This window comes from Spermophilus citellus (assembly GCF_964194105.1).
Source record: "Spermophilus citellus genome assembly, chromosome: 6".
Taxonomy (NCBI): Eukaryota; Metazoa; Chordata; class Mammalia; order Rodentia; family Sciuridae; genus Spermophilus; species Spermophilus citellus.
The window spans coordinates 23,016,081-23,041,780 of NC_138187.1; the positions used below are offsets into that span (position 1 = coordinate 23,016,081).

Below are 25,700 nucleotides of genomic sequence, written 5' to 3' on the forward strand. Positions count from 1 at the left end.
AAACAGCATATTTCTTTTGGAACAGTGAGATTTATGTGTTTTCTTTTTAGCTATGGCCACCAGAAAGCTCAGAACCAACGTTATGGCTCTATTTTAATTGTTTTGCGAGTCCCTATGGCCTGGTTATCCTTTAATTCTGACTTGCCTTTTTCTGTGTCCTGATTTTTTAGTTCATTTTTATATTTTTCTACATTATCTGAATTATGTTAAGCCTCCTGAAATTCAGTTTACGGAAAAGTAGAGCAGTCATAAATAACTTTAAAAATACTTTTTTATTAAAGTATTACATAAAAGTTTTCACAGGTTGGACACAGGTGACTGCCGGGAGTGCCAGGGAAGATCCTGTCATTGAAGCATGACTATGGAGCTCCGGGCCAGGGTTAACTTTGATTGGGTCAGAAATATCAAGTGATAAGACGAAAAAGGCAAAAGGATGGCAACTGATTGCCTGGGCCTGCAAAGTCACGCACAGAGGTGTCTGAAATTCATTCAGCGCCCGCCCCTGAGGCCGGCGACTCATCGCCCAGCCGCAGGCCCTACACCCCTCGCGCCGCGCCTCCCCGCGGCCCGGCCAGTCAGCGGTTGTGCGCACCGCCCCTCTCCGCTGGCCCCGCCCTCTGCCTTCGGCTCCGCTTTCCGCCACGCACCGCTCCTTCGGGGTCTCGGCCGCCCGTGGCTACGCGCTCCGCCCCTCTGGCCACGCCCTCCCGCCCCACCTCTTCTCCCCCCGCCTCTCTCCTATTTGCTGGCCTCGCCCTTCTCTCTGGCCCCGCCCTCCACAGCGCGCCGTGCCTCCTGGGTCTCGGCGACCGGTGGTTGCGCGCTCCGCCCATCCGCTCGCGCCCGCCTTCTCCGTCCCGCCCCTTTCCCCGCTGGCTCCGCCCCTTTTCAGCCCGCCTTCCGCCGCGCGCCGCGCCTGCTGGGTCTCGGCAGCCTTCGGCAGTTGCGCATTCCGTCCGTCCGCCCGCGCCCGCCTTCTCCGCCCCGCCCCCCTGTGGCCCCGCCCCCACCGCGCGCCTCTCCGCCTGTATCTCGGAGGCCTGCTGGCGGTTGCGCGCTCTGCCCCTCCGCTCGCGCTCGCGCCCGCGCCCCGCCCGGCTCGCTCCTCTCGGGGCGGTTGGGTCGCGCGCCTGTGGGGGCGGGGCCCGGAGGCGGCTACCGAGCCAATGGGGCGCGGCGGCGGCGGCGGCGGTGGTGGCGGCGAAGGCGGCGGCGGCGGCGGCTGGGTCGGGCCCCGACGGGCGGCGGCGGTTGAGGAGGAGGCGGAGGGCGGCGGCGGCGGGAAGATGGCGGCGCCCGTGCTGCTGAGGGTGTCGGTGCCGCGGTGGGAGCGGGTGGCCCGGTACGCCGTGTGCGCCGCCGGGATCCTGCTCTCCATCTACGCCTACCACGTGGAGCGGGCGAAGGAGCGCGACCCCGAGCACCGTGCCCTGTGCGACCTGGGGCCCTGGGTGAAGTGCTCCGCCGCGCTCGCCTCCAGGTAGCGCGGCGGCGGCGGCGGGGGCCGCGGCGGCGGGAGCGGGGCACGGGCGGCGGCGGGAGCGGGGCGCGGGCGGGGGCGGGCGGCCTGCGGGCTCCCGGCCGCCTGCGCAGGCCGAGCGGCCCGGGGCGTGGGCCGGGCCGGGGCAGGTGCCACCGCAGGCCGCGGGACGCGTGCGGCCGGTGACATTCGCCGACCGGCGCTAGCGCGACCGGCCGGTGAGGGACGCCCTCACCGAGCGCGTCCGATTGCCGGACGTCTGCTCGCGGCGAGGCCGAGTGAGGTCCGGTGGAAGTTTGCGCTGGACCGGCGCTAGTGCCCCGCCGGGCTGCGGGCGGACCTGAAGGTTGCCGGCCCGTGCAGCGCGCACTCACAAAGACGAGGCACTTGCTGAACGGGTTTCCACACCGGGCGGTTTAGTTTTTTTAAAAAACGTGATTGATTTGTCAGTTATATTTTGTTTTAATGCATTAAATTTTCCTAGGTAAGCTACTTTGAAAGACCGGGGACTTGCATTTTTAAGGTGCTGTTTTTTATATCGGGGTCTTAGCAAAAGTGAAAAGAATGATTTCATAACCATATCCCTAATATTTTGATGTTTGTAAACAGTAGTCACATTTGAGACATTACTTCCCCTCTTGTGGATCTGTAAATTGCTTGATAAACAGAAATGTATAGCTCCCTGGTTTATTTTGACCCACATATTGATAATTACAAACAAACTCCCTCGGAGTTTGCCTTGTTTCTGTTTGCAAACTTCAGGCTGCTGATGTTTCCCACTTGGCCTTTTTCATGTACCAGGTACTCTTTCATTTGATCTTAAACCATATTCCTGTACCTGCTTGAATCCCTGGTTGAATCTTCCTGGTTGCATTAAACATTTAAAAAATGCATTTACAATGTAGTTTACAGTGCAAAATATATCATTGTGACAAAAAGCTCACATTTGTTGGTTATTTGAACCAACTTGAGCTTTATTAGTTACAGATACTCCTGAGATCCACTAAATATATTTTATGCAGACATTTTGATGTTATTTTTACTTTTGGGAAGGGCTTTTAAACTTAAAAGTATCCCACCCGAAGTTAGTTGAATGAATAAATACATAATGAGAAGTCTGTGCAGCAGCATATTTGAAGTATTAAAGAAACAAATAATAACTTGATATTAGATAAATAGGAAATTTAAACAGAGTCGTCGGTCATAAGTTTTAGGGTTTTTTTGGGGGGAGGGTTGGTACTGGTGTTTGAACCCATGAGGCACTTTATCATTAAGCTACATGCCCAGCCCTTTTTGTTCTTTATATTTTTTATTTTGAGACAGATTCTTGCTAAGTTGCCCAGGCTGGCCTTGAATTTGTGATCCTCCTGCCTCAGCGTCCTGAGTCGCTGGGATTACAGGTGTGGGACACTGCTCCAGTTTTGGACTTTTGGGGAACATTATGTAGTCTATAAAATTTTTAATAGACTTTTCATTATTTGGGCATGTAAAGAGTACTTTGTGTTTAAATTCTTAAAATTGACTTTTCTTTAAGAAGAAATGTTTTTGAACCATGTAGTAAGTATAAACTAAGAATTTTCATAAAATTATATCAAGTAATATCAACTAATATTAAAAATATTTAGAAGTATTGTTAGATTAAAATAACTGGATCTCTACTTTTAAAAGTGAATTTACTATGTCGTGAATGAAACTAGTATTTAATTATGTAGCAATGTACATATTTTGAATTTGATTCTTGCCAAAAGATGGGTAAGAAATACTACTTGCTAATAATAGGAATAAATAGTTCACTTGCTGTTTATATGATAGTTATTCTGAAGAAATGTATCCAGTTTGATCAGCCTGTTTTGTAAACTGCTTTTAAAATCCATATGTGTGTACATGTGAATATTTATTGCAGATTTGGAAATTAAAACAGCTGAAGTCTGATTAGGTAGACTTATTTTCTTTTGGAAGTGGATTGAGTAAGCATCATTAAACATTTTTATTTTGACAAGGTGAAAATGCCTTTCAATGTAAGTAGATTATTGAAGGCCTCAAGTTAGTTCAAATATTGATTGGCATATATCAGCAGTACAGAAAGATGTGACTGTTTTATGAGAAGGAAGTTTGAGTCCAGGTTTGAGTTAGTAGGATTAAAAGGTAAAGGATAAGAAAAGATTAACAGACAGAAAAGATTGACAGACGGAAAAGATTCTCAGGAGACTCTTCCTCTGGGATCCCGAGTTAACTTGTGATTTTGAATTACTTAAACTTACTTTATTCTTGTTTCTCAATTCTTAAATTTCCTAATTTGTCAAATAAGGTAGAGATTAATGAGACATTCTTGGGGAGTAGTATCTGTGTATAAAGGTCTTTAAAATTTTGAGAGGCAAAATTACATAAGAGAATATTTCCAGATTTTGGATTTCAAAAGAAATTCAAAGTTGGGAGCTGCAACAACAGAATTGCAGTTTTTAAATTCTATCAAGTACAGCCAATAAAGATAGCAATAGTAGCTGGGCATGGTGGGACACACTTGTAATCAATCCCAGCAACTAGGGAGGCTGAGGCAGGAGGATCTTGAGTTCAAAGCTAGCCTCAGCAAAAGCGAGGCGGTAAGCAACTTAGTGAGACCCCATCTCTAAAAAAATACAAAATAGGGCTGGGGATGTGGCTCAAGCGGTAATATGCTTGCCTGGCATGCACGGGGCGCTGGGTTCAATCCTCAGCACCACATAAAAATAAAATAAAGATGTTGTGTCCACAAAAACTGAAAAATAAATATTAAAAAATTCTCTCTCTCCCTCTCTCCCTCTCCCTCTCTCTCTCTCTCCCCCTCTCCCTCCCTCTCTCCTCTCTCTCCTCTCTCTCTCTCTTTAAAAAAAAAAATACAAAATAGGGCTGGGGATGTGACTCAGTGGTTGAGTGCCCCTGAGTTCAATTCTTAGTACCCCCCCCAAAAGATAGTAACAACTGACACCACTATCTATTGCCGCATTTTATTTTTAAAGGATATTTTAACTCAGTTTGAAAGAACATAATTTCAGAATAAAAGAATCTTTAAATTGAATAATTTAGCTTTATCAAAAACTTTATTGCCCCCCCACCTTCAGTACTAGGGATTGAACCCTGGATGCTGTACCACTGAGCTACAACTCCCCATGGCTGACCTTAAATTTGTGGTCCTCCTGCCTTACCTTCTCCAGTAGGGATTACTGGTGTGTGCCACTGTGCACACTGTTTTTATTTTTTTTCACTTTTACATAAATTGGTGAAAACTCTGCTGTAAACCTGAACGAGCTTGTCAACCAAAATTAAGTAAGCACTTCTTGATTCCCTTAGTTTGGTGCTTCAAACTCAAATCCAAAGGATCTGGGTGGGCTCCTAGTTCTACCACTGCTTAGAATTGTGGCCTAGAGCCAGTTATGTTTATGGAACCTCTGTTGATTCTTAGGTTAAGTAGGGATATCAAAACCTATTTTGCCAGATTAAGGTTGTGGCTCAGAGGTAGAGCGCTTGCCTAGCATGCTGTGAGGCACTGGAAACCACCAGTTTGGAAACCTGATTTCTAAACTGGTGGTTTCCACATAAAATAAAATAAAGATATTGTGCCCACATATAATTAAAACAAATGTTTTTTTGAAAACCTATTTTGCCAGATCAATGTTAGGATTAAAGATGAACTAAAAGTATATACTCAGTTATACCTGTTGTTGATGGGAGATGTTCTGTTTTTTGCAGTGTCAGATCATGCATGTAAAATGAGTTTCTTGTTTTAGGTTCAGTCATTTGTGTATTTAAGCATTAATTGTTTTAGTATAATTTATTGCTTACTCCCTGTCAAAGCATCAAGATGTAAAACATTTAAAACAATTTCAGCCCAAGCTCAATGTCATACACTTGCAGTCCCACCTACTCAAGAGTCTGAGGCAGGAGGATTGCAAGTTTGAGACCAGCCTGGGCAATTTAAGTCCCTAAGCAACTTAGTGACCCTGTTTCAAAATAAAAAGGGTGGAGCATAACCCAGTGGTAGAGCCCCCCAGGATTCAATCCAGTACCACCAAAAAAAAAAAAAAAAAAAAAGGAAAGTTTCAGAAGTAGTGCAAGAAAAACAAAATAATATGCAGAATACTCTTTGTAGGTATTTCCTATAAGTTGCATTAGACTCCCTAGAAAGATTTCTATGTAAAATAGTACAGAGAAAGATTAATAGATTTAACAATTCACAAAACATTTCCTTGTTTTACAAAATGTTGTACTTGTACCTGTTCTATAGCTAATAAATAAATAAAAACCCACCACCTATTCGCTACTCATTTCCCATTGAAATAATGCAGTTTTATAATCTGTGGATTTTTATTGCTGCTCTTTGTCCGACAGATTCAGAGGTCCTGGCTTGCCCAGGGTAACACAGGAAGTAGAAGGTTAAGATTGGAAATCTGGTTTCCAAGCTGGTAGTTTCCAGAGAACTAGCTTGGATCCCTGATCTATCCCTTGTGTGATTATCATGCAGGCCTGTGTTTGCTGTTTGAGATTTGAAGGATGGCTTAGCAGGTATAGTAAGGTCTCCTTTCCCCCCATTCCAGAAGTGTGCTCCTCCCTGTAACTCAGGAGGCTGTAGAACTTTACAGAGCCACTTTATTCCTTTCAGCATAGAAACAACCATATTGTTACCATCATTTTTTTAAACATAAAGGTGTTATCATAATTCTGACCTCTGTCTTCTTTCCTTTCTTTTTTTGAGGGGTGGAGTGGGGTAGTCTACCACTGAGATTCACCTTTAGCCCTTTTATTTATTATTTTGAAACAGTCTCACTAAATTGCTGAGGCTGACCTGAAACTTGGAAACCTCTTGTCTCAGCCTCCCAAGTCACTAGAATTGCAGGTGTGCACCACCATAGCCCTATTTGTATCCTCCTTCTTTCTTAGTATTCTATCACCACCATATTTTTAAATGCTTGTAATCATATTTAGTGAAATGTTTATGAATGCTAGTGTGAGAAAGAAAATTTGTTTTAATAGTTTTGACTAACATGAATTAAATATAGATTGTTGTATTACAACTATTTTCTGGTACAGAAATTTCAGAAGTAGTATAAACTAACAGAGCATGAGAAATAGAAAGAATCACAAAGAAGTAATTCTGAAAGACCATAAAGTAGAGATAAATGTTTACAGGTAGAGCTTACTATATGCTAGGCAGTACTCTAAATGCTTCACATATATTCTTAGAACAGTCCTATGAGGTAGGTTAGTTTCATTGCCATTTTATAGATGAGAAAACTGAGGCACATAGTGTGTGCCTGACACTTGATCTAGACAGTGCAGTGGCAGGGGCCCACTTCTAACCCAGACTACCTGGCTCAAGAGTCCAAGAGCACTTTATCACTTCAAGTTTACTACTTCCAAGTTCCTTAGAGATCAAACATTGATAAGTTACACCCATATCAGCCAAATGAAAAAGTATTGTACGAACAGTAGTGCCGTTTTTTAAATATAAAAACATATGACAGGGCTGTAGCTCAGCGGTAGAGTGCTTGCCTCGCAAATGTGAGGCACTGGGTTCGATTCTCAGCACAACAAAAATATATAAATACAAATAAAAGGTAGTGTGTCCATCTACAACTAAAAAAAAAAAAAGTAGGACAGAAATTCGTAGAGTTTGTATTAGAGCTCTTATCTGTTCAGAGCAATCTTTTTGGAAAAGCCAGAACATAACTATACAGGTGTGGTATTGAGCTGCTGGAATGTTTGCTATCTAAGCCGAAACCCGTGAAGACCAGACATTTGTTATACCCGGTTAATTAACAGATCTGCAGTGGGTAAGCTAGAAAAAAGACTATCCAGGTTAGCTGGAAGGAAGATAAAGTGAATCTAGGTAGTGGGAGGGAAGAAAGCTAAATCTATAGTGGTTGGATAGCCCTTTCTGAGGGAGGTGTTGAGTCTGTGGATCTGCTGCACTTGAAGACAGGAAAATTGGCCCTGGGTTGTGGTGCTGGCTAAATCACCAGGCAGAACTAGGAACTTAAGAGAGATTGATTATTTCCTGGATGATTAGAAAGAACTCCAGGGAACAGCACAAAGAAAGGAATGAAAGTTTTCTACCAACTGGCAATAAGGTGAGTGGCAAGTGGTCATAATGAATGTAATATAGACCTCCACCTGAGTTAGGGAAGGGCTGGCATCTGGAGCGTGGTCAGAAAAAATGCAAAACCAGGCATTCTTTTATACCCTGTTTTTTCTGTTTGTTTGTTTGTTTTTTTGTTTTAAAGAGAGAGAAGGAGAGAGAGAGAATTTTTTTAATATTTATTTTTTAGATTTCGGCGGGTACAACATCTTTGTATGTGGTGCTGAGGATCGAACCCGGGCCGCATGCATGCCAGGCGAGTGCGCTACCACTTGAGCCACATCCCCAGCCCTATACCCTGTTCTTGTAAACAAAGATAAAAGAAGCACTGAGTCTTGGGTTTTCTTCTGCCAAGTATTTGAGCTAGATTGTACTAGACCTGTATTAGATGACCAGTTTTCAGGATTTCTTCCTCAGAATGCTTGTTCTGTGTCAGTGGACAGGGATTTCATAACATTTGACTCATATTTTAATATATTATTCTTTAAAATATTATAAACACTTATTGCTGGGTGTGGTGGTATATACCTATACTCTCAGCGGCTCAGGAGGCTGAGATAGAGGATTGCGATTTCAAAGCTAGCCTCTGCAAAAGTGAGGCGCTAAGCAACTCAGTGAGACCCTGTCTCTAAATAAAATACAAAAAAGGGTTGGGGATGTGGCTCAGTGGTTGAAAGTCCCTGAGTTCAATCTCTGGTACCAAAAAATAAAAATATACTATAAACACTTTTGTGTTTTACAATTTCAAGGCCCAATGCTATCGTCTTCTGTCTCTGACACTGGACAGGTTAGTCTCTGCTCACTTTTCTTATTTGTTAAGTAGGTTTAGTGTGATATTTGCATTGCAGAGTTATTTAAAACTGAGCAACAGGTGTACAAGCATTTGGCACCAAAGTATTCAACAAACACTCTTATTAAAAAGTGTGTAAACGTGGACTGGGGATATAGCTCAGTTGGTAGAGTGCTTGCATCACATGCACAAGGCCCTGGGTTCAATCCCCAGTAAACCCCCCCCACCACCAAAAAAAAAAAAAAAAAGCATGAAAACATCTTGGTTCTTTCTTTTTTTTTTTTTTTAATTAAAAGTATTTTTAGTTGTGGATGGACCTGATGCCTTTATTTTACTATTTTATTTTTATATGGTGCTGAGGATTGAACCCAGTGCCTCACATGTGCTAGGCAAGTGTTCTGACCCTAACCCTAAAGAAAAAAATTATAATAAGGGTAGTTCCTACTGTGTGTCACCAGATTATATTAATTTACTGTCAGCAGTACCTTTGCAAGTTTATAGTTTGTTATTTAAATATTTTAGGGGAGTGATAATGGTTTTTAAATTATTGCTTGTTTTTATTTTAGTTAACATTTCAATATTAATCACCTGTGTTTCAAGGAAAATCTTAATTAGTAGTTATTCTTCATGGTTTAATTTGTGAAGTTTTCTTAGCAGTAGGTAAAGTGTGGATAAACATGCATGTCTCTGAGTGTTTGGGTGTGTGATTTATATGGTGCTAGGAATTGAGAAATCAGATGATTTTATGATGGCATTCTGATGAAGGGACTCCAGGAATATCACTCAAATCCATAGCCATTATTTTCAAATCTGTTGGGAGAGAATTTTAGTAAACATGTGTACTGATGAATGGAAAGTAAAAATACTTTATATTTTATTTATTTTTGTTGCGGTGCTGGGTTTTAAACTTGAATCCTAGAACACCGTGAATTAAGCCCTCTCTGTCTCCCCACTTCTCAAACATTACTAGATCTTCCTCATGTGATCTGAGCAGAGCCTGATTTAACTCATTCCTATCAGTTGCTCTGGGTCATGTAACCAGAGAGAGTCCTTTTGCCTTGGTTGACTGCTGATCTGGCCTTGGCCACCTGCCCTGGGCATTTTTTGCCCAAGTAGTTCTGGCCCTGGCTGTCCCCTGAAGAAGAGAAGGCGGGGCTGCGGTGGGGTTGCTGAACCTTCCCATACTGCCTCTGTCACAAGAAGCTAACCTTGTAGTGGTGACTGCCCAGTTGCACAGACACTGCCAGTGCTGTCACATTGTCCTCTTATTCCGGAGAGTGGAAAGAGCAAAAGGGGCCCTGATCATTCTTCTCAAAAGACCCACACCAAAACTTAGAGCCATTCTCAAAAACCCTGGTTTTCTCTTGGGTGGTTGCTGGTCTTCACCAGCAAAGAGGTGGAGTAGGAACTGGCTTGCTGAGTGTCACATGTGATATGTACCCTCCCTAGGTACACGTCAGCATCCCCCCAGTGGCTTGTTTCTTCTGAGATGTGCTTTTCTCCTGCTTAATGGTTCATGATGTGCTCTTTGATTTTCCTCCTACCAGTTGGTTCCTTCCCTTCTCTTTTTGCTGGCTTATGCCTGTACCTGGCCATTACTGTTAATGTTTCACAGATCAGCTCTCGTCCCTCCTGTCACTTTCTTTTCTCTTTAACAATCACATCCCTGCTCACAGCTTCACATACGTGTGAATCCAACATTTTTGTCTTTTACCAACCTCCTCTTTAAGCACTTGATCTGCATATCTAATTGCCTAAATTGCTTACTAGACATTTCTATTTGGCCATTTCAGAAGTACTTCAAATTCAACATGTCCAAGATTACATTCATATTCTTCCTCTGAAAGTGCTGTTTGCTATCAGTGAAAGGCGTCACCACCCAAGCAGTGTGCAAATCAGAAATGGTGGCTTGTCTGTGCCTCCCCATCCACTCACCACATCCAATAGATTGTTTTTAACCTTTTGAAATTTGGAAGCATAACATTCTAATGATCACTTTTCTAGTTTTCTCATTCTCACCAAGATTGCATGCAAGCTTGAAAGCTTAGTTTTGTCTGTTATTTGAACTTGGTATTAATGGAAAGTTTTAGTTTTACTTGGCTGCTTTCACTGAGTATTGTTTTGTGAGACTCATCCATGTTTTATAGAGCTGTAGTTTGTTCATTCATTAATCATTGCTGATTAGTATTCTATTTTGAATATACTTCAGTTGACTAAATTGTTTTCTTTTGGGTAGGCTCTTAAGTTATTCCCAGTTTGCAGCAATTGTGAATATTAATTTTTTAAATGTTTTTAGTTGTAGATGGACATAATAACTCTATTTTATTTTTATATGTGCCTCACATGTGCCAGGCAAGCGCTGTACCACTGAGCCACAATCCCAGCCCAACGTTTTATTTATCTTCAATTTCAGTCGGTACTGTCAGACTGTTTTCCAGAGTGGTCACTTTGGCTTAGATTCCAACTTGTATATGAGAATTCCTGTGTATCCGCCTCTTTGCCAAACTTGGGAACTGTCAGTCTATTAAATTCTACTTATATGTTTATTTGTCATTTATTTATTTTGCAATAATGGAGATTGAACCTAGGCCCTCGTGCATGCTAAGGAACTGAACCTACACACCCACCCCTAATCTATTAAATTTCAAATTGACCATTGTGGTTTATATGTTATGGGTTTTTGAATGTAACTGAGGAATATTTTATATGTAATACATGCAAAAACCTTAAATTACAGCTTCAGTATTTTTAGATGTATATGTACCCCACGATAAAGAAACATCTCCTTCACCCCAGAAGCTTCTCTTCTGCTTTCTTCCAGTCAAAAGGTGCTATTCTTTTTTTTTTTAATATTTATTTAGTTGTAGATAAACAACTAAATAATTATTTTTATGTGGTGCTGAGGATTGAACCCAGTACCTCACACATGTGAGGCAAGCACTGAGCTACAGCCTCAGCCCCAGAAGGTGCTATTCTGATTACACAGTTTGGACTTGATTCACAATAAAATCATTTTGCCTATTTTTGAACTTCATATAAATGGGTTCAAGTACTCTGGTGTCTGGCTTCTTTCACCTGTGTAGTGGTTTTGTACACTACATTAAAGTTGTTGATTGTATCAGTTATTCTGTTTCTGTTGCTGAGTTTTATGATTATAATTCACTTATTCATTGAATACTGCTTCTGGGGTTTGACTCTTGTGAATTAAGCTGCTAGGACATTCTGCAAATCTTTTTATGTATGTACTCATTCCTATTAGTTCTATGTCTAGGAGTGGATTTCTAGGTCACAGAGTAGATGAGTGTCTATTAAAGTCTTTCCCAAAGTGGTTGTACTATTTAATACTTCTCTTTGGTTTTAATTTGTTTTACCCTGGTTACTGATGAGATTGAGCTCCGTGTTTTTTGGCATTTAGATATCGTCTCTCTTAAGAGCTCATTAACACCTTTTGCCTGTTTTTCTGTCAGGTGCTCTGTCTGTGTCTTACTGGTTTGTAGGATAGATGGCTATCTATAGATATAAATAATATGTATACACACATGTATACACATATCTAACATACACACCCTGTATCTGTGTCACAGATACTTTTTTTTTTTTGCATTATTGGAGATGGAATCCAGGGCTTCACACATGCTAGGTAAGTGCTCCACCATTGAACTACATCCTTAGCCCATTTTATTTGTTTGTTTGTTTGAAGACAGTGTTTCACCAAGTTGCCCAGGCCAGCCTCAGTCTTCTAAGTAGCTGGGATTACAGGATGCACCACCTCATTCAGCCTCTGTATTTTTTATTCTCGTGTTTTACCTTGCCACCGCCCCTGCCTTCTAGCTCTCTCTCTCTTTTTTGAGGGGGGGCTAGGGATTGGGTGCTTTACCATGAGCCACATCCATATTCCCAGCCCTTTTTATTTTTCATTGTGAGACATGGTCTCACTAGGTTACTAAGGAACTTACTAAGTTGCCGAGGCTGGCCTTGAGCTTGAGATACTCCTGCCTCAGCCTCCCAAATTACTGGGATTACAGGCATGTACTTCTACATCCAGCTGCCTTTTTATTCTCTTAAATGTACCTTTTGGTTAACAGAACTCATTATTAATTTTAATGTAGTTAAATGTGTTAATGTTTTCCTTTGAAATTAGAGATTTTTGTATCCTGGTATGAAGAAGATATCCTATCTTTTATTGTTTTGTCTTTCACATTTACATCAACAGTTTACTTAGACGTTTTTAAGTAGTGTGAGATACGGGTCAGTTATTTTTCCTGTATGACTACCTGAGTATTATTGTTATTGCGGTACAGTTTATTGGAAAGAAACATCAGTGTATGTACAGGAATTTGGGCTCTCTTGTTCTGTTCTTTTCTTTGTTCATGGGCCTCCTCTGTCTCATTTTCTTAAATACTCTATTTTAAGAATTCTCAAAGAGTGGTCTGGGTACCATATAGTGGTTTTTTTTTTTTTTTTAGTATTTTTTTTTATTGGTTGTTCAAAACATTACAAAGCTCTTGACATATCATATTTCATACATTAGATTCAAGTGGGTTATGAACTCCCATTTTTACCCCAAATACAGATTGCAGAATCACATCGGTTACACATCCACATTTTTACATAATGCCATATTAGTGACTGTTGTATTCTGCTACCTTTCCTATCCTCAACTATCCCCCCTCCCCTCCCCATATAGTGTTTCTGAGACCGTTTCCATGGGTTTGCCAGGTCAGAGCTCTTTCTGTAGTAAGATGAAGCTGTCATGTGCCATTGGTTAGGGCTTTCCAGAGGTGTATGGCCTGTGACGCAGCAGCAGATCTGACAGATCTGAGAATCCAGCTACTTTCTGTTAAGCCAGACAGAGACTTAAAGAGTGTACCCTTCTCAATTCTTTTGTCTTGTAAAACTGTTGTTTTTCATAAAATGGTATATAAGTGTGTCATGGATTTCTTGTTATTTTTTAAAGGAAACAGTAAGTATTTATGTTTTAATTTCTCATGTGATAAGTATAATAGAGATAATTCATATAAACTGAAGCTATTTAAAGTCTCAATAATCTGTAGAGAGGTGAGACGAAAAAGTTTTGAGAATCACTGCTCCAGTTTCACAGGTCTTAGTATCAGTGGCTGCCAAGCCAAGGCTGGGCTCCCTGCTGCCTTTCTACATACTGGGCCCTATGGGCTTGTGAGCTGTACAGTGTGCCTGTGAGGGGGTTTCAGGGGAAGCTGTGGAGTGGGGTAAGTTTTGGGTAGCTGACATCTTCACTCCATTGAGTCTTCCAGTTCATGGATGTGACTTTCCCATGTAATTTGGCTTTTAGGGTTTGTTTGTTTGTTTGTTTTTAATGCTAATATATAGGAATTTTTGAAAAAAATAAGTCATCTTTGAAATGAACTTGAGAACTAACAAGAAAATTAAAGGTATCTCTGAAAAATATTGTAAAACTTTACAGAAGGACATAAAAGAATAAATGCTAAGGCATAACTTACTCTTCAATAGGATAGCTCTCACATTGAAAAGATGTCAGTATCCTCTAAATTAAGATGCATGTTAAAATTGGTGACATCTCTGTCACTTCTTGATCACGCAGTAATGAAGTTTTAGGAACATTGTAACCAATTTATTTTACTTATTTTCCTTTCATTTTAAGCACAACTCATGTCATCTTAAAAAAATGTTTTTAATCTAATAGAGCTCTTTTACTTCTTAAATTTTTTTATGGTTTTTTGGTAAGTGCTGGGGATTGAACCCAGGCTCTTGTGCATGCAAGGCAAGCACTCTACCAACTGAGCTATATCCCCAGCCCAATAGAGCTCTTTTCAACTGGAGTAAGATAATTATGCATCTTTTTTTTTTTAAATATTTATTTATTTTTTAGTTTCTGGCAGACACAACATCTTTGTTTGTATGTGGTACTGAGGATCGAACCTGGGCCGCACGCATGCCAGGCGAGCACGCTACGACTTGAGCCACATCCCCAGGCCCAATAATTGTGCATCTTATCTTGAAGGTCTTAAACTCAGTGATAATAATCTATAAATTCTATATAATCTCAAATAATATTTCAGTAGTCTTTTCAAAACTCAATACTAAGCCAGGTGTGATGGCACATACCTGTAATTGTAGTGGCTCTGGAGACTGAAGCAGGAGAATTTCAAGTTCAAGACCTTGTCTCAAAATTTAAAAAAAAAATTAAAATGTCTGGGGGTGTGACTTGGGACTAGAGTGCCCTTGGGTTAAGTCCCCAGTATGGGTAGAGGAACTCCTTTATTCTAAAATTTATATGAAAAAAAAAGTGAAATTTTGTGTGAAAATCATGAAGACCAGTGTTCAAGAAGAGAGGATCAGTGCTATCTAACACACAAGAGTCTGTTGAAGTAAATTAAGTCTGTAAAATAATTAAGACCATCAGAGTAGAGAGGCCATCATTAGAACAGACTTGAGATTACGGAAGTAGCCTCATCTGCAGAAAGGATTTATGTGATAAAGATGAAAACACTGAATTTTTTAGTAAATAATAAAGGGTTATCTTAATAGCCATCTGGGAAAACAGTGAAAGCTTGCCTGCTGTCTCTGTTTTAAAAATCTTTACTAAAGAATCTTTATTGAGCCAAGTGCAGTGGTGCACACCTATAATCCTAGCAGCTGCTATAATCCCAGCAGCTTGGGAGGCTGCAGCAGGAGGATTGCAAGTTCAAAGCCAGCCTCAGCAATTTAGTGAGACCCTGTCTCTAAATGAAATATAAAAAGGGCTGGGGATGTTGCTCAGGGTTAAGTGTCCCTGAGTTCAATCTCTGGTACCAAAAAAAAAAAAAAGATAGTATATGCATTTTCAGGGATAAATTTAGTAAATTTTGGGTCTTAAAAATACAACTCAATAAATTTTTATATATGAATCCTCAAAAGTAGCCACCATTCAGATCAAAATATGGATTATCTCCATCACCTCAAATTTCCCCATATACATTTCTCCCATTCAGTACTATCTCTTCCAAAAATAGCCACATTTTAAAATTTTTTTTCAGTTGTAGATGGGCATAATGCCTTTGTTTTATTTTTATGTGGTACTAAGGATCTAACCCAGTGCCTTACACATGCCAGACATGGGCTCTACCACTGAGCTATAGCCCCAACCCTAGGTAGCCACTTTTCTGATCTCTATTAATGTGTGAGTTTTGCCTGCTTTTGATCTTCAAATAAAGTGAATCATGTAGTAGGTCCTCTTATGTCTAGCTTCTTTTTAAAAACTTTTATTGAGAATGGGGTTGTAGCTCAGTAGTAGAGTGCTTTCCTAGCCTGTGTGAGGCACTGGGTTCAATTCTCAGCACCACATATAAATACATAAAAAATAAAGGTGCATCATAATTATAATTTACATGTACCTTTCAACATTCTTGGTATTTATGTTGCACATTGTAGGTCTTTTCTATTTTTGGAGTGTTGTGTTTTGTCAGTATGCCATATTTATACCATTATTGATGGAAATTTTGGTGGTTTTCCATTTTTTTTGCTAATATGACTAAATCTGCTAAGAACATTCTTGTACATGGTCAGTGGACATAAGAACTCATTTTTTGTTGAAATTGAGTGGAACTGCTGACCATAGGATATTTGTAAGTTTATTTTTAGGATATATTGCCAAACATTTTTCTAGAGTGATTATATCAGCTTTCACTACAATCAGCAATGTATGAGAATCTCTCTTGCTCTGTTTTACAAGACCCCTGAAGACATAAGGAAAAGAATTGATGATTTATGTATTTTTTTTTAAAAGTGGGGGCAACTATGTGTAGCAAAAACTAGTATAATCCCAGTTGGAACTCTTATAAAGTGGGAAAAATATTTGCCAGGCATCATGTTCAAGAACTGATTTCCTTAAAAAAAAAAAAAAAACAGGAGCCCTTGATTATGGGAAAGACCAACAACTCAATAGACAGTGAGCACAGGACATTCAATGGCAGTTCAAACAAGAGTCAAGTAGCTCCTAAATACGGGATCCTCAATTTCATTCACAAGAGAAAAGCAAATTGAAACAAGTGAAAGCATTTTTAATGTATCAGATTGGTGAAGGTCAACAAATTTGATGAACTGTTGGATGAACTGAAGGGAAAGAGCTACTTCCATATATTAATGGTAGAATTTTAAACTTTATGGAAATCACTTTCATAATATTCACTAAAATTAATGCACATACCTCAAGGGCAGTTTGGATAAATTGTCATGTATGTACACATTGGGATATTATAAAGCAACAAAAAGGAACTACAGTTTGCTAGTATGTATGACTCACAAATATAACATTGTGTGAAAGAGCCAGACACAAAAATATAAGTTCAAAAACAGACAAAATTACTGTATGGTATTAGAAGGGGGGTTGTGTCACACTTGAGGAACTCTGGATAGGGATACAAGAGGGACTTTAGGGACTTATAGTGTGTTTCTTTGTATGGATCCTGGTTCTCAGGTATGTGTACATTAGGAAAGTTCATCAAGCTGCAGTTAGGATTTGTAAACTTTTCTGATTGTATTCTATTTGTTCATCCCTTGGTGTCCAAGACCCCTGTGGATACCAGAGTCTGCAAGTATTCCAAGTCCCTCATCCTCATCTAAAATGGCCCAGTATTTGCATGTAACCTATGCACATACTCCTGTATACTTTAAATCATCTCTGGATTACTTATAATACGTAATATAATGTGAATATTGTGTAAATAGTTGTACTGCATTGTTTTGGGAATAATGGTCTATACATGTTTGGTGAAGACAGTTTATTTTCTGAGTATTTTCGATCCATGTTTTAATCTTCAGGTAGAGAACTCAGGTACAGAGGACTGACTTCAATTTAAAACATTTATATAAAAATAGTGTGCATGGAGGCTGGAGTTGTGGCTTAGTGGTAGAGCACTTGCCTGGCATGTGTGAGGCCCTGGGTTTGATCCTCAGCACTGTATGTAAATAAATAAGATAAAAGATCCATTTAAAAAAATAGTGTGCATGTATATACAGTAACACACAGAATGCACATACCCTTTGTTTTAGTAATTCCCATCTAGGCATATAACATACATATGTACACTTAGCAGGGTTTAAGAGGTCAAATAATATGAAGACATTTAGTGCTGTGTTAGTTTGGACAAACCCTCATTACCCATCAGTAGAGAGCTATTAAAATAATAACATAATCATATATTGAATTAGCAACTTTTAAAATAAGTAAGGCAATTCTGTGGGAACTAAGTTGGGAAAGATACATTAAAGGAAAAAAGACCAAAGTGCATGAGTAATATAGCTGCTGAGTTGCTGTTTGTGTATGGGTTGTCTTATTTAAAGACATGCATACATAGGTATATATGAATAGAATACCTTTGGAAGGGTGGGAGAACATATTAATACCAGTTCTCTGATGAGTGGAACTGAGTGTTTGGAGAGCAGAATTGGAAGATGCTCTCTCTGTATTTTGTGACGTTAAGACTTGAAAAAATTTTTAATTGTGGCAAAGTACATATATCATAAAATTCACTGTCTTAAACATTTCTCCATGTACAGTTCATAGTGTTGAGCTGATTGCATTATTGTGCACCTACTCTCCAGAACCCTTCATACCCAGTACAGGGATCCCTCTCCCTCCCCTGCAGCACTCGGAATTTGACTGCTGTGCATACCTCTCAGAGGGAGAGTCACACATGATTGTCTTTTTGTGACTGGTTTATTTAGCACAAATTCCTCAGGGTTCATCCTTTGCTATTTTGTAACTTTTGAATTCTGCATTTGTTTGTTACTTATTTTAAGAGATCATTTCATTCAGAGCTGGTTATTAGCATGGTAAAGAGGCAGTGGCGTGTGCCTTTATTCAGCTTAAACAATTTCAAATGCCAGTTTGGGCAGCAAACAACTTTATTGCCAAAGTGCCATTTGAAATTTTGCTTTACTATGTTTCTCCTTTTTTTCATTGATAGATGGCAACAAATTTGTGTGCTCAAGTCCTCAGCCTCTTGACCCTAATGAATAATTTTTCTCTTTAGACTTATCATCCAACTTTGGTTCTTACCTCTTTACCCCAGACATAATCTGGTTCTGTGCCAAGGGCATTGCTTCCTCTTAGCAGATTTCTCCTGCATCTCTGACCTGGGAAAAAGTGTTTTTTTCATTTTACTAGCTCTTTTCTTTTTCCTGTAATTGTTAGTACATATTATTTATATAGAATAATGAGATTCAATGACAATTTCACATATGCATGTAATGTGCTTTGATCTTATCTACCCTCCCTCTCCTTTCTCTTATCCCCTTTCCCTTCCCTAATAGTCCACCTTCTAGTTTTTACCATGTGCACATGTGAGAGAAAATGTGATTTCTGAACCCTACTTGCTTAACATGATCTCCAGTTCACCCACTTTCCCCCCATGACATGATTTTGTTCTTTATGGCAGAATAACATTCTACTGTGTGTATAGACCACGTTTTCTTTATCTGTTCATCCAGTGATGGGCATCCGGGCTGGTTCCATATCTTGGCTCTTGTGGTAGTGCCTCCATGAGCATGGGCATGTGGTATCTCCAGTACGCCACCTTTGATTCCTTCAGGTGTACACCGAGGAGTGGGATACCTGGATTAAATGGTAGCTCTAGCCTTAGTTTTTTGAGGAAACGCCATAGTATTTTCTGTGGTGGCTGTGCTAGTTTACCTTCCCAGTACAGTGTATAAGGGTTCCTTGTCCCTCACACCCTTGTCAGTGAAAGAATTCCCCACGCAAAGACACTTCGCCGGGAGAATTCCAATTTTATTGCAAAAAGCTGTGTGCTTATATAGAACTAAAGGGGAGATGGTAGGGCTTAGATAAATGGCAGGCCGCCCGTTTATTGGCAAGTTCTTCCAGATATCAGCTCCCGCGCCCAGGAATTAGTTCTCATTGGGGCTAAGGTTCCCCGCCAGTGAGGTTTGAAATTGGCGCCGGCGGGAGAATTCACAAGGGCGGGAACTTTTTGCGCCACTGCAGAAAAGAAGAAGGTAGGAAGAAGTCCTTAGGCGCCATGTTGGGGTTTTTTCTCTGGGGGTACGGCTGCCGTTTATACTTTTCCCAACATTCCTCCCTTTTTGTTTCCTTAGGAATTGGGGCGTCGTTAGTCAGATCCGGCTGCTTCCTGCTGTGTGGGGGCGCCGTAGGGCCTAGAAAGGGAAGTGGAGGAATGTTCGGGGGGCAGGTCTGGGGATATCATGGCAGCCAGAAATAAAACCCAGTGGCTATAGACAGCTACTTCCGTAGGGGTGAAGTCTATGAAAGTTCCCTGAAGCCACAAGTCGTCGATGGCATCGAACCAGTCCTGGATGGAGGAGATTGTTGGTATTAGCCACTGGTCCTGTAACAGAGACTCTAGGAAATACTGGAAACGTTGCCTGGACATGGCGTCACCAGCACCTGAAGAAGATCAGAGCGAATAAAAACAGAATGAAGATAAAAATTAAAGCAAAGGTCAATTTTTGGCAGAAGTTCCATGTTGGGGGACTGACAGAGAAGAGGCCAAGGGCCATGAGGAGGCTTAAAAGGACATAAAGACTCATGAATCCAGGATGGCAGATTAAGAGGTTCTCCAAGCTCGTTGTCTCCCGCTGTCTGATGTCCGTTGCATTCCATCGTGCCTGGTAGGGAGCTTCAGCATTGAGGGAACTGTTCTCTTGGAGATGTTGGGGGTTCATCAGTCATCAGAGGCTGGTAGTGCCTAAGCAGAAGCTGGTTGAAAGTTTGATTAGAAATTTTCTGTAATTGGGTTTGAAGGAACTTCATTATGCAGGGCAAGAGAGCACAAAAAAGGAGCATCCCAATAAGGGGCCCCAAGATAGGTAGTAAGTATGTGGCAAGAGAAGATTGGAAGAACCCCATTATGGGATTAGAGGAGGTGGGTTTGTGCAATTGGGTCGATAATTCCTGCAATTTAACAACATTTTTTTCTATTATCCCAGGCTCATTAACATAGTAGCAACATTCCTCTCTGAGGAACAGGCATGCACCCCCTTTTTCTGCAGTGAGAAGATCAATCGCTCTTCGGTTCTGTAAAGCCACTTGTGCCAATGAAGTAACCTGCCGCTGCAAGGAGCCCAGAGACTCAGCAGTGGTATTGAGTGCTTCCTGCAGTTTTTGTTGCAGGTCATTGGATGCCCATAGAGCATGACCTATAGCTCCACCGGAGAGTCTGAGACTCGCCACTGAGGTTGTTAAAGTGAGGCCTACCAGAACCAGCAGAAAGACTGCCCTACGGGTGCGGGAAGGTAGGGCCAACTGTCGGAATTCGGTGGGAGTATACAAAGACAGCTGAGGGACTACAGTAACCAAGAAACAGGTGCCAGAGATATTGATAGTTGAGGTACTTAAAGATCCGTTACACCAGAGGAAATGTCCAGGTTGCATAAACGCAGGGCTTGATGGGGTGCTATAGCTCAAGGAACAAATGGGTAAAGGATTCATTGTTGGTGGGTGGAAACAGATGAAAGGAAATGAAGTATTGGTGGAATAACTTTCCCATAGTGGGATACATGTCACGTGTAGGGGTTGTCCATTCTTAGAGAAATTGTAGGTTTTTGTTGAAATATTTCCTGCTGCTAATGGGACCGCTGCTAGAAGTGGACAACTAAGTGAAGCACAGAGAAAGCACTGAGAAGTAGGCACAGAAAGAGGGGTGGAGTTTAATAATCGAAGAGTTTGGTGTAGCAAATTGAGCCATGTGGGAGGGAGGCCTGAGGGGGTTGAAGGCTCTGAATCCTCTTTGGATGGGCTATGGATAAGATCTTGAAGTTTTGATTCTGACTCCTTGATGTGTTCGACTACCTGGATGGTTGCCTTAGGTGGCGTAATCAGGGTGCGGCCAACAGTCATCCACCCTGTGGGTCTGGCTGAGGTTGTCCGAGCATAGACAGCAAACTCAACATAGTCCCAACGTTTGGCCTTGGGGTCAGGTATATCTAAAGTATACCATCCATGGTTATCGGATGAAGAGCATTTATGCCATTTTAGGTACCATCCTACATGGTAACCGAGTGAGTGGTAAGAATAGCTACCACGTTCATCATGGAACCTGCATGACCAATAGGGGCACCCATTATATATCTCAGGCCACCAATGGCAATAGCCTTTGGTTTGATCAAAAAGGAAGCAAATGAAAGGCCAGTTCCAGCTACCAGGGACGAAGGTCCTGGAAGGTGACAATTTTAGGGAAATAGAGGTGCAGTTGTGGATGAAGCAAGTAGTTGCATCCACTTCGCGGACCTTCTGCATGCCATGTTCTGAGTATCGTTCCCGAAGAGTGAATAGATATATGGTAGGAGAGGAGGGTAAAGACCGGTCCCGACAGAGCACAGAAAAGAAGCAGAGCACAAAAAACAAGCAGAGAGAGAAGACTGGGGTGTTGGGAAAGCTCATTGTGCCTTCTTTAAGAGGAATTGGGCTGCGGGGAACACCGTGTGAGCTGAAACTTAAAGGGGTGAGATGGGTGTGGAGAGCAGGAGTAAAGGGGAGGTTCAGGAGATGATTCTTGGAGTTCCTCTGGGGTGGTCCTGTCGTCAGCAGGTGGGGCCTCCTGGTGATATGGCTTCAACCTAGAAATGTGAATCCAGGGAGTGAGACGGTTGTCTGGTAAGGAGAGTTTGGCGGCGGTGGGGGTACAGAGAATGACAGGATAGGGGCCTTCCCATTTTGGGGTAAGAGGCCCTTTCTCCTCTGGGGTATTATAGTAGACTAGACTTCCAGGTGTTAAGGGAGGAGTGTTTGGAGAGGAGACTGGGTCCGGAAGAAGCCAGTCCTGATATTTCCAGAGTTCCGAGCGGAGATGAAACAAGAGAGGCAAAGACAAATCTCGGGTGAGAGGTCCTTGTGAAACGACCAACCCAGGGGGTATAAGAGGTCTTCCATACATTATCTCAAAGGGAGACAGTAAAGATGGTTTCTTAGGGAGAGCTCTGATTCGAAGCAAAGCCAAGGGAAGGAGTTTGACCCAGTCTAAGTTTAATTCCATTGTCAATTTGGTAAGGACTTCCTTTAGAGTCCGATTTACCCTTTCCACTTTCCCTGAAGCCTGGGGGCGATATGGACAGTGGAAATGCCACTTGAAGGAGAGGGCTTGAGAGACCTTTTGTGTGACCTTAGAAATAAACTCAGGACCATTGTCAGATTGTAAGGAAGTGGGCATACCAAACCTAGGGATGATGTCTGTCAGTAAGATTGAAGCTACGGTGGAAGCCTTTTTATTGGAAGTGGGAAATGCCTCAACCCAACCAGAGAAGGTGTCCACAAAGACAAGGAGGTATTTAGTGCGCCGTAAAGCTTTGTAAAGAGGGTCAAAGACTGAGAGTTGGGATGGAATAGAGTATAAAGGAACTCGAAAAGATCTTTGTTCTTACTGGAAGAAGTAGGGGCTTCAGATGAGCTGTCTAAAGTGGCCATTATATGTCCCCCAGGGGGGCCAAAATTGGAAGTGGTAGCAGCCATTCGTGCCGCCTGGTCAGCCTTGGCGTTGCCCTCAGTGATAAGAGAGCCGTCCTTCTGATGGGACCTACAATGGACAACTCCCAACTGGGTGGGTAAGTGGGAGGCCTCTATCAGATTGGTTATAAGAGCCGAATTAGTGATCACATTACCTTTGGTGGTAAGTAGGCCTCGCTCCTTCCATATTGCAGCATGGGATAATAGAATATGGAAGACATATTTTGAGTCAGTATAAAGGGTGAGGGATTTGCCTTGAGCTAGAAGGCAGGCACGAGTGGCTGCTATGAGTTCAGCCTGCTGCTTGGTAGTTCCTGAAGGCAGAGCTTTGGCCTCTATAATCTCAGTGGCTGAAACTACAGCGTATCCAGAGTAATGAGTACCGTTCTGTCTAAAGGAACTGCTGTCAGTGAACCAGATAAGGTCAGGCTTGGTGAGTGGTCCCTCAGAAATGGAAGGATGACAGGGGAGGAAATCATCTAAGGTTTTCAAGCAATTATGAGTTGGTGTGTCAGACGTGGGAGTCGTTGGGAGCAGTGAGGCAGGGTTCAGTGCAGAGCAGGGGAGGAACGTAATATTAGGGTTTTCCAGAAAGGAAGTGAGGAGTGACAGAACTCTGGATGGAGGAAGGGTTTGAAGGCCCTTATAAGCTAAAAGATCCTTCAAGTGATGTGGGGAGTGGATAGTTAAAGGGGCCCCCAAAGTCAGCTTAGAGGCTTCTTTGTGTAAAATTTGTCCAGCAGCCAGAGCTCTTAAGCAAGGGGCCCACCCACAGATGGTAGGGTCTAGTTGCTTGGACAAATATGCCACAGGTGCAAATGTAGGCCCATAGTTTTGACCTAAGACCCCAAGTGCTTGCCACCTTTTTTCATGGACATATAGATGAAATGGTCTTGAAAGATCAGGAAGGTGAAGGGCGGGTGCCTTTAAGAGGAGTTGCTGAAGCCTGCGGAAGTGGTAGTTGGGGGAGGAGGCAAGAGATTCACTAGGGGGTCCCTTTGCTAGGTCATACAGGGGTTTGGCTAGAAGAGAATAATTTGGGATCCAGGCCCTAAAATAACCTGCTAGTCCTAGGAATGATAGTATTTCGGCTTTCGTATGGGGCCCTGGAAGATTAGAGAGGAGTTGCCTCCTGTCCAGTGTTATTTCCTTTTTCCCGGGTGTAAGGCAAAAACCAAGATAGGTGACAGAAGACTGGGAAACCTGGGCCTTGTGGGGAGACACCCTATATCCCTTGTCTGCTAGGAAATTAAGAAGCTGGGCGGTATGGGATTGAGAGTGTTCCCAAGAGGGACTACATAGAAGAAGGTCATCGACATATTGAAGGAGAGTAGAGTCAGGACAGGTGGGGTGAAAGGATGTGAGGTCCTGGGCAAGAACTTGGCCAAAGAGATGGGGGCTATCCCTGAATCCCTGTGGGAGGACAGTCCAGGTAAGCTGACGAGAATGGCAGGTGTGAGGGTCAGTCCACGTAAAAGCAAAGATATCCTGAGATTCTGAGGACAAGGGAATAGAAAAGAATGCATCTTTCTTTTTTTTTTTTTTTTTTTTTTTTTTTAAGAGAGAGTGAAGAGAGAGAGAGAGAGAGAGAGAATTTTAACATTTTATTTCTTAGTTTTCGGCAGACACAACATCTTTGTATGTGGTGCTGAGGATCGAACCCGGGCCGCGCGCATGCTAGACGGGCGCGCTACCGCTTGAGCCACATCCCCAGCCCCAAGAATGCATCTTTCAAATCTAGGACCGAGAAGTGGGTAGTAGTGGCAGGGATCTGAGAGAGGAGGGTGTAAGGGTTGGGCACTAGCGGGTGGATGGGGACCACAGAGGAGTTGACAAGGCGAAGGTCTTGAACCAGCCTGTAGGACCCGTTAGGTTTTTTAACTGCCAGAATGGGGATGTTGAAAGGAGAGTGTGTAGGCCTAAGATATCCCTTTCGTAATAAATCTTGGATGATGGGTTCTAATCCGAGGAGGGCTGTGGTTGTGTGTGGATATTGTGGTTGACTAATATATCTTGAAGGGTCCCGTAAGACAATATGAATAGGACTGCATTTAGCCATAGAGGGTGTAGTTGTGTCCCAAACCTCAGGGTTAACTGGTTTAGATAGTTGTGGAAGAGAGTGTGAAGGAGGTGTATCTGCCCCTAGGAACATCATGAGGAAATGAGAGGTAGGAGAGATGTGGGGTGATATGTGAATGGTGACTTTCAATAGTGAGAGTATGTCCCTTCCCAGAAGGGGAATAGGGCAATGGCTCATAACGAGAAAGGAGTGTGTGAAGGACAAAAGGGATCCCTGCATATAACATAATAAGGGGGGGGGGTTCGAGGGAAAATCTGTTTACCTCCTACCCCGACAATAGGAGTTTTTGAGGGTGTGGTAGGACCCCAATACTCCCTCAAGACCGAAAAAGCGGCACCAGTATCTAAGAGGAAGGTAATGAAGCGTCCATCCACCAGGAAGGTGACCCTAGGCTCTTGCTTCTTGATGGTAATAGTCGGGAGGGAAGGCCCAGGGCTCCGTCAATCCTCCTCTGCCAAGCCCAGGAGAGGCTGGGGTTGCCGGGCGGCTGACCAACCTCCCTTCCGGGTTGTTGGGCAGTCCACCCCCCAGTGTCCCCTTTGGTGGCGTTTTGGGCAGGGGGTGGAGGGTGTCCTCGGTGAAGGACAATCCTTGGCCTAATGTCCCTCCTTACCACATTTGAAGCAAGCTCCAAGGGGTGTCTTATTAGGACAGTGTGGTTATGACCTTCTCTGAATGACCTGGGCCAACATTTGGAACTTGGCATTTTCAGCCCTCTGCCTACGGCGTTCGCTTTCATCCTCTCTACCATGAAAAACCTTGAAAGCGACAGCGAGGATT

General features: G+C 42.3%; 1 protein-coding gene across 2 annotated transcripts in view; it reads left to right on the forward strand.

Annotated features, from left to right (window-relative positions):
- The first annotated feature begins 1,083 nt into the window (after window positions 1-1,083).
- Window positions 1,084-25,700, forward strand: part of VKORC1L1 (vitamin K epoxide reductase complex subunit 1 like 1) — a 68,372-nt gene continuing 43,755 nt past the window's right edge. The window contains exon 1 of one of the 2 annotated variants that reach the window (XM_081298967.1): window positions 1,084-1,480. In XM_081298967.1, coding sequence (XP_081155093.1) covers window positions 1,167-1,480 — 314 coding nt within the window. In that variant the 5' untranslated portion in view covers window positions 1,084-1,166. The remainder of the gene's footprint in view (window positions 1,481-25,700) is intronic. The other variant, XM_081298966.1, reaches the window with a different exon arrangement.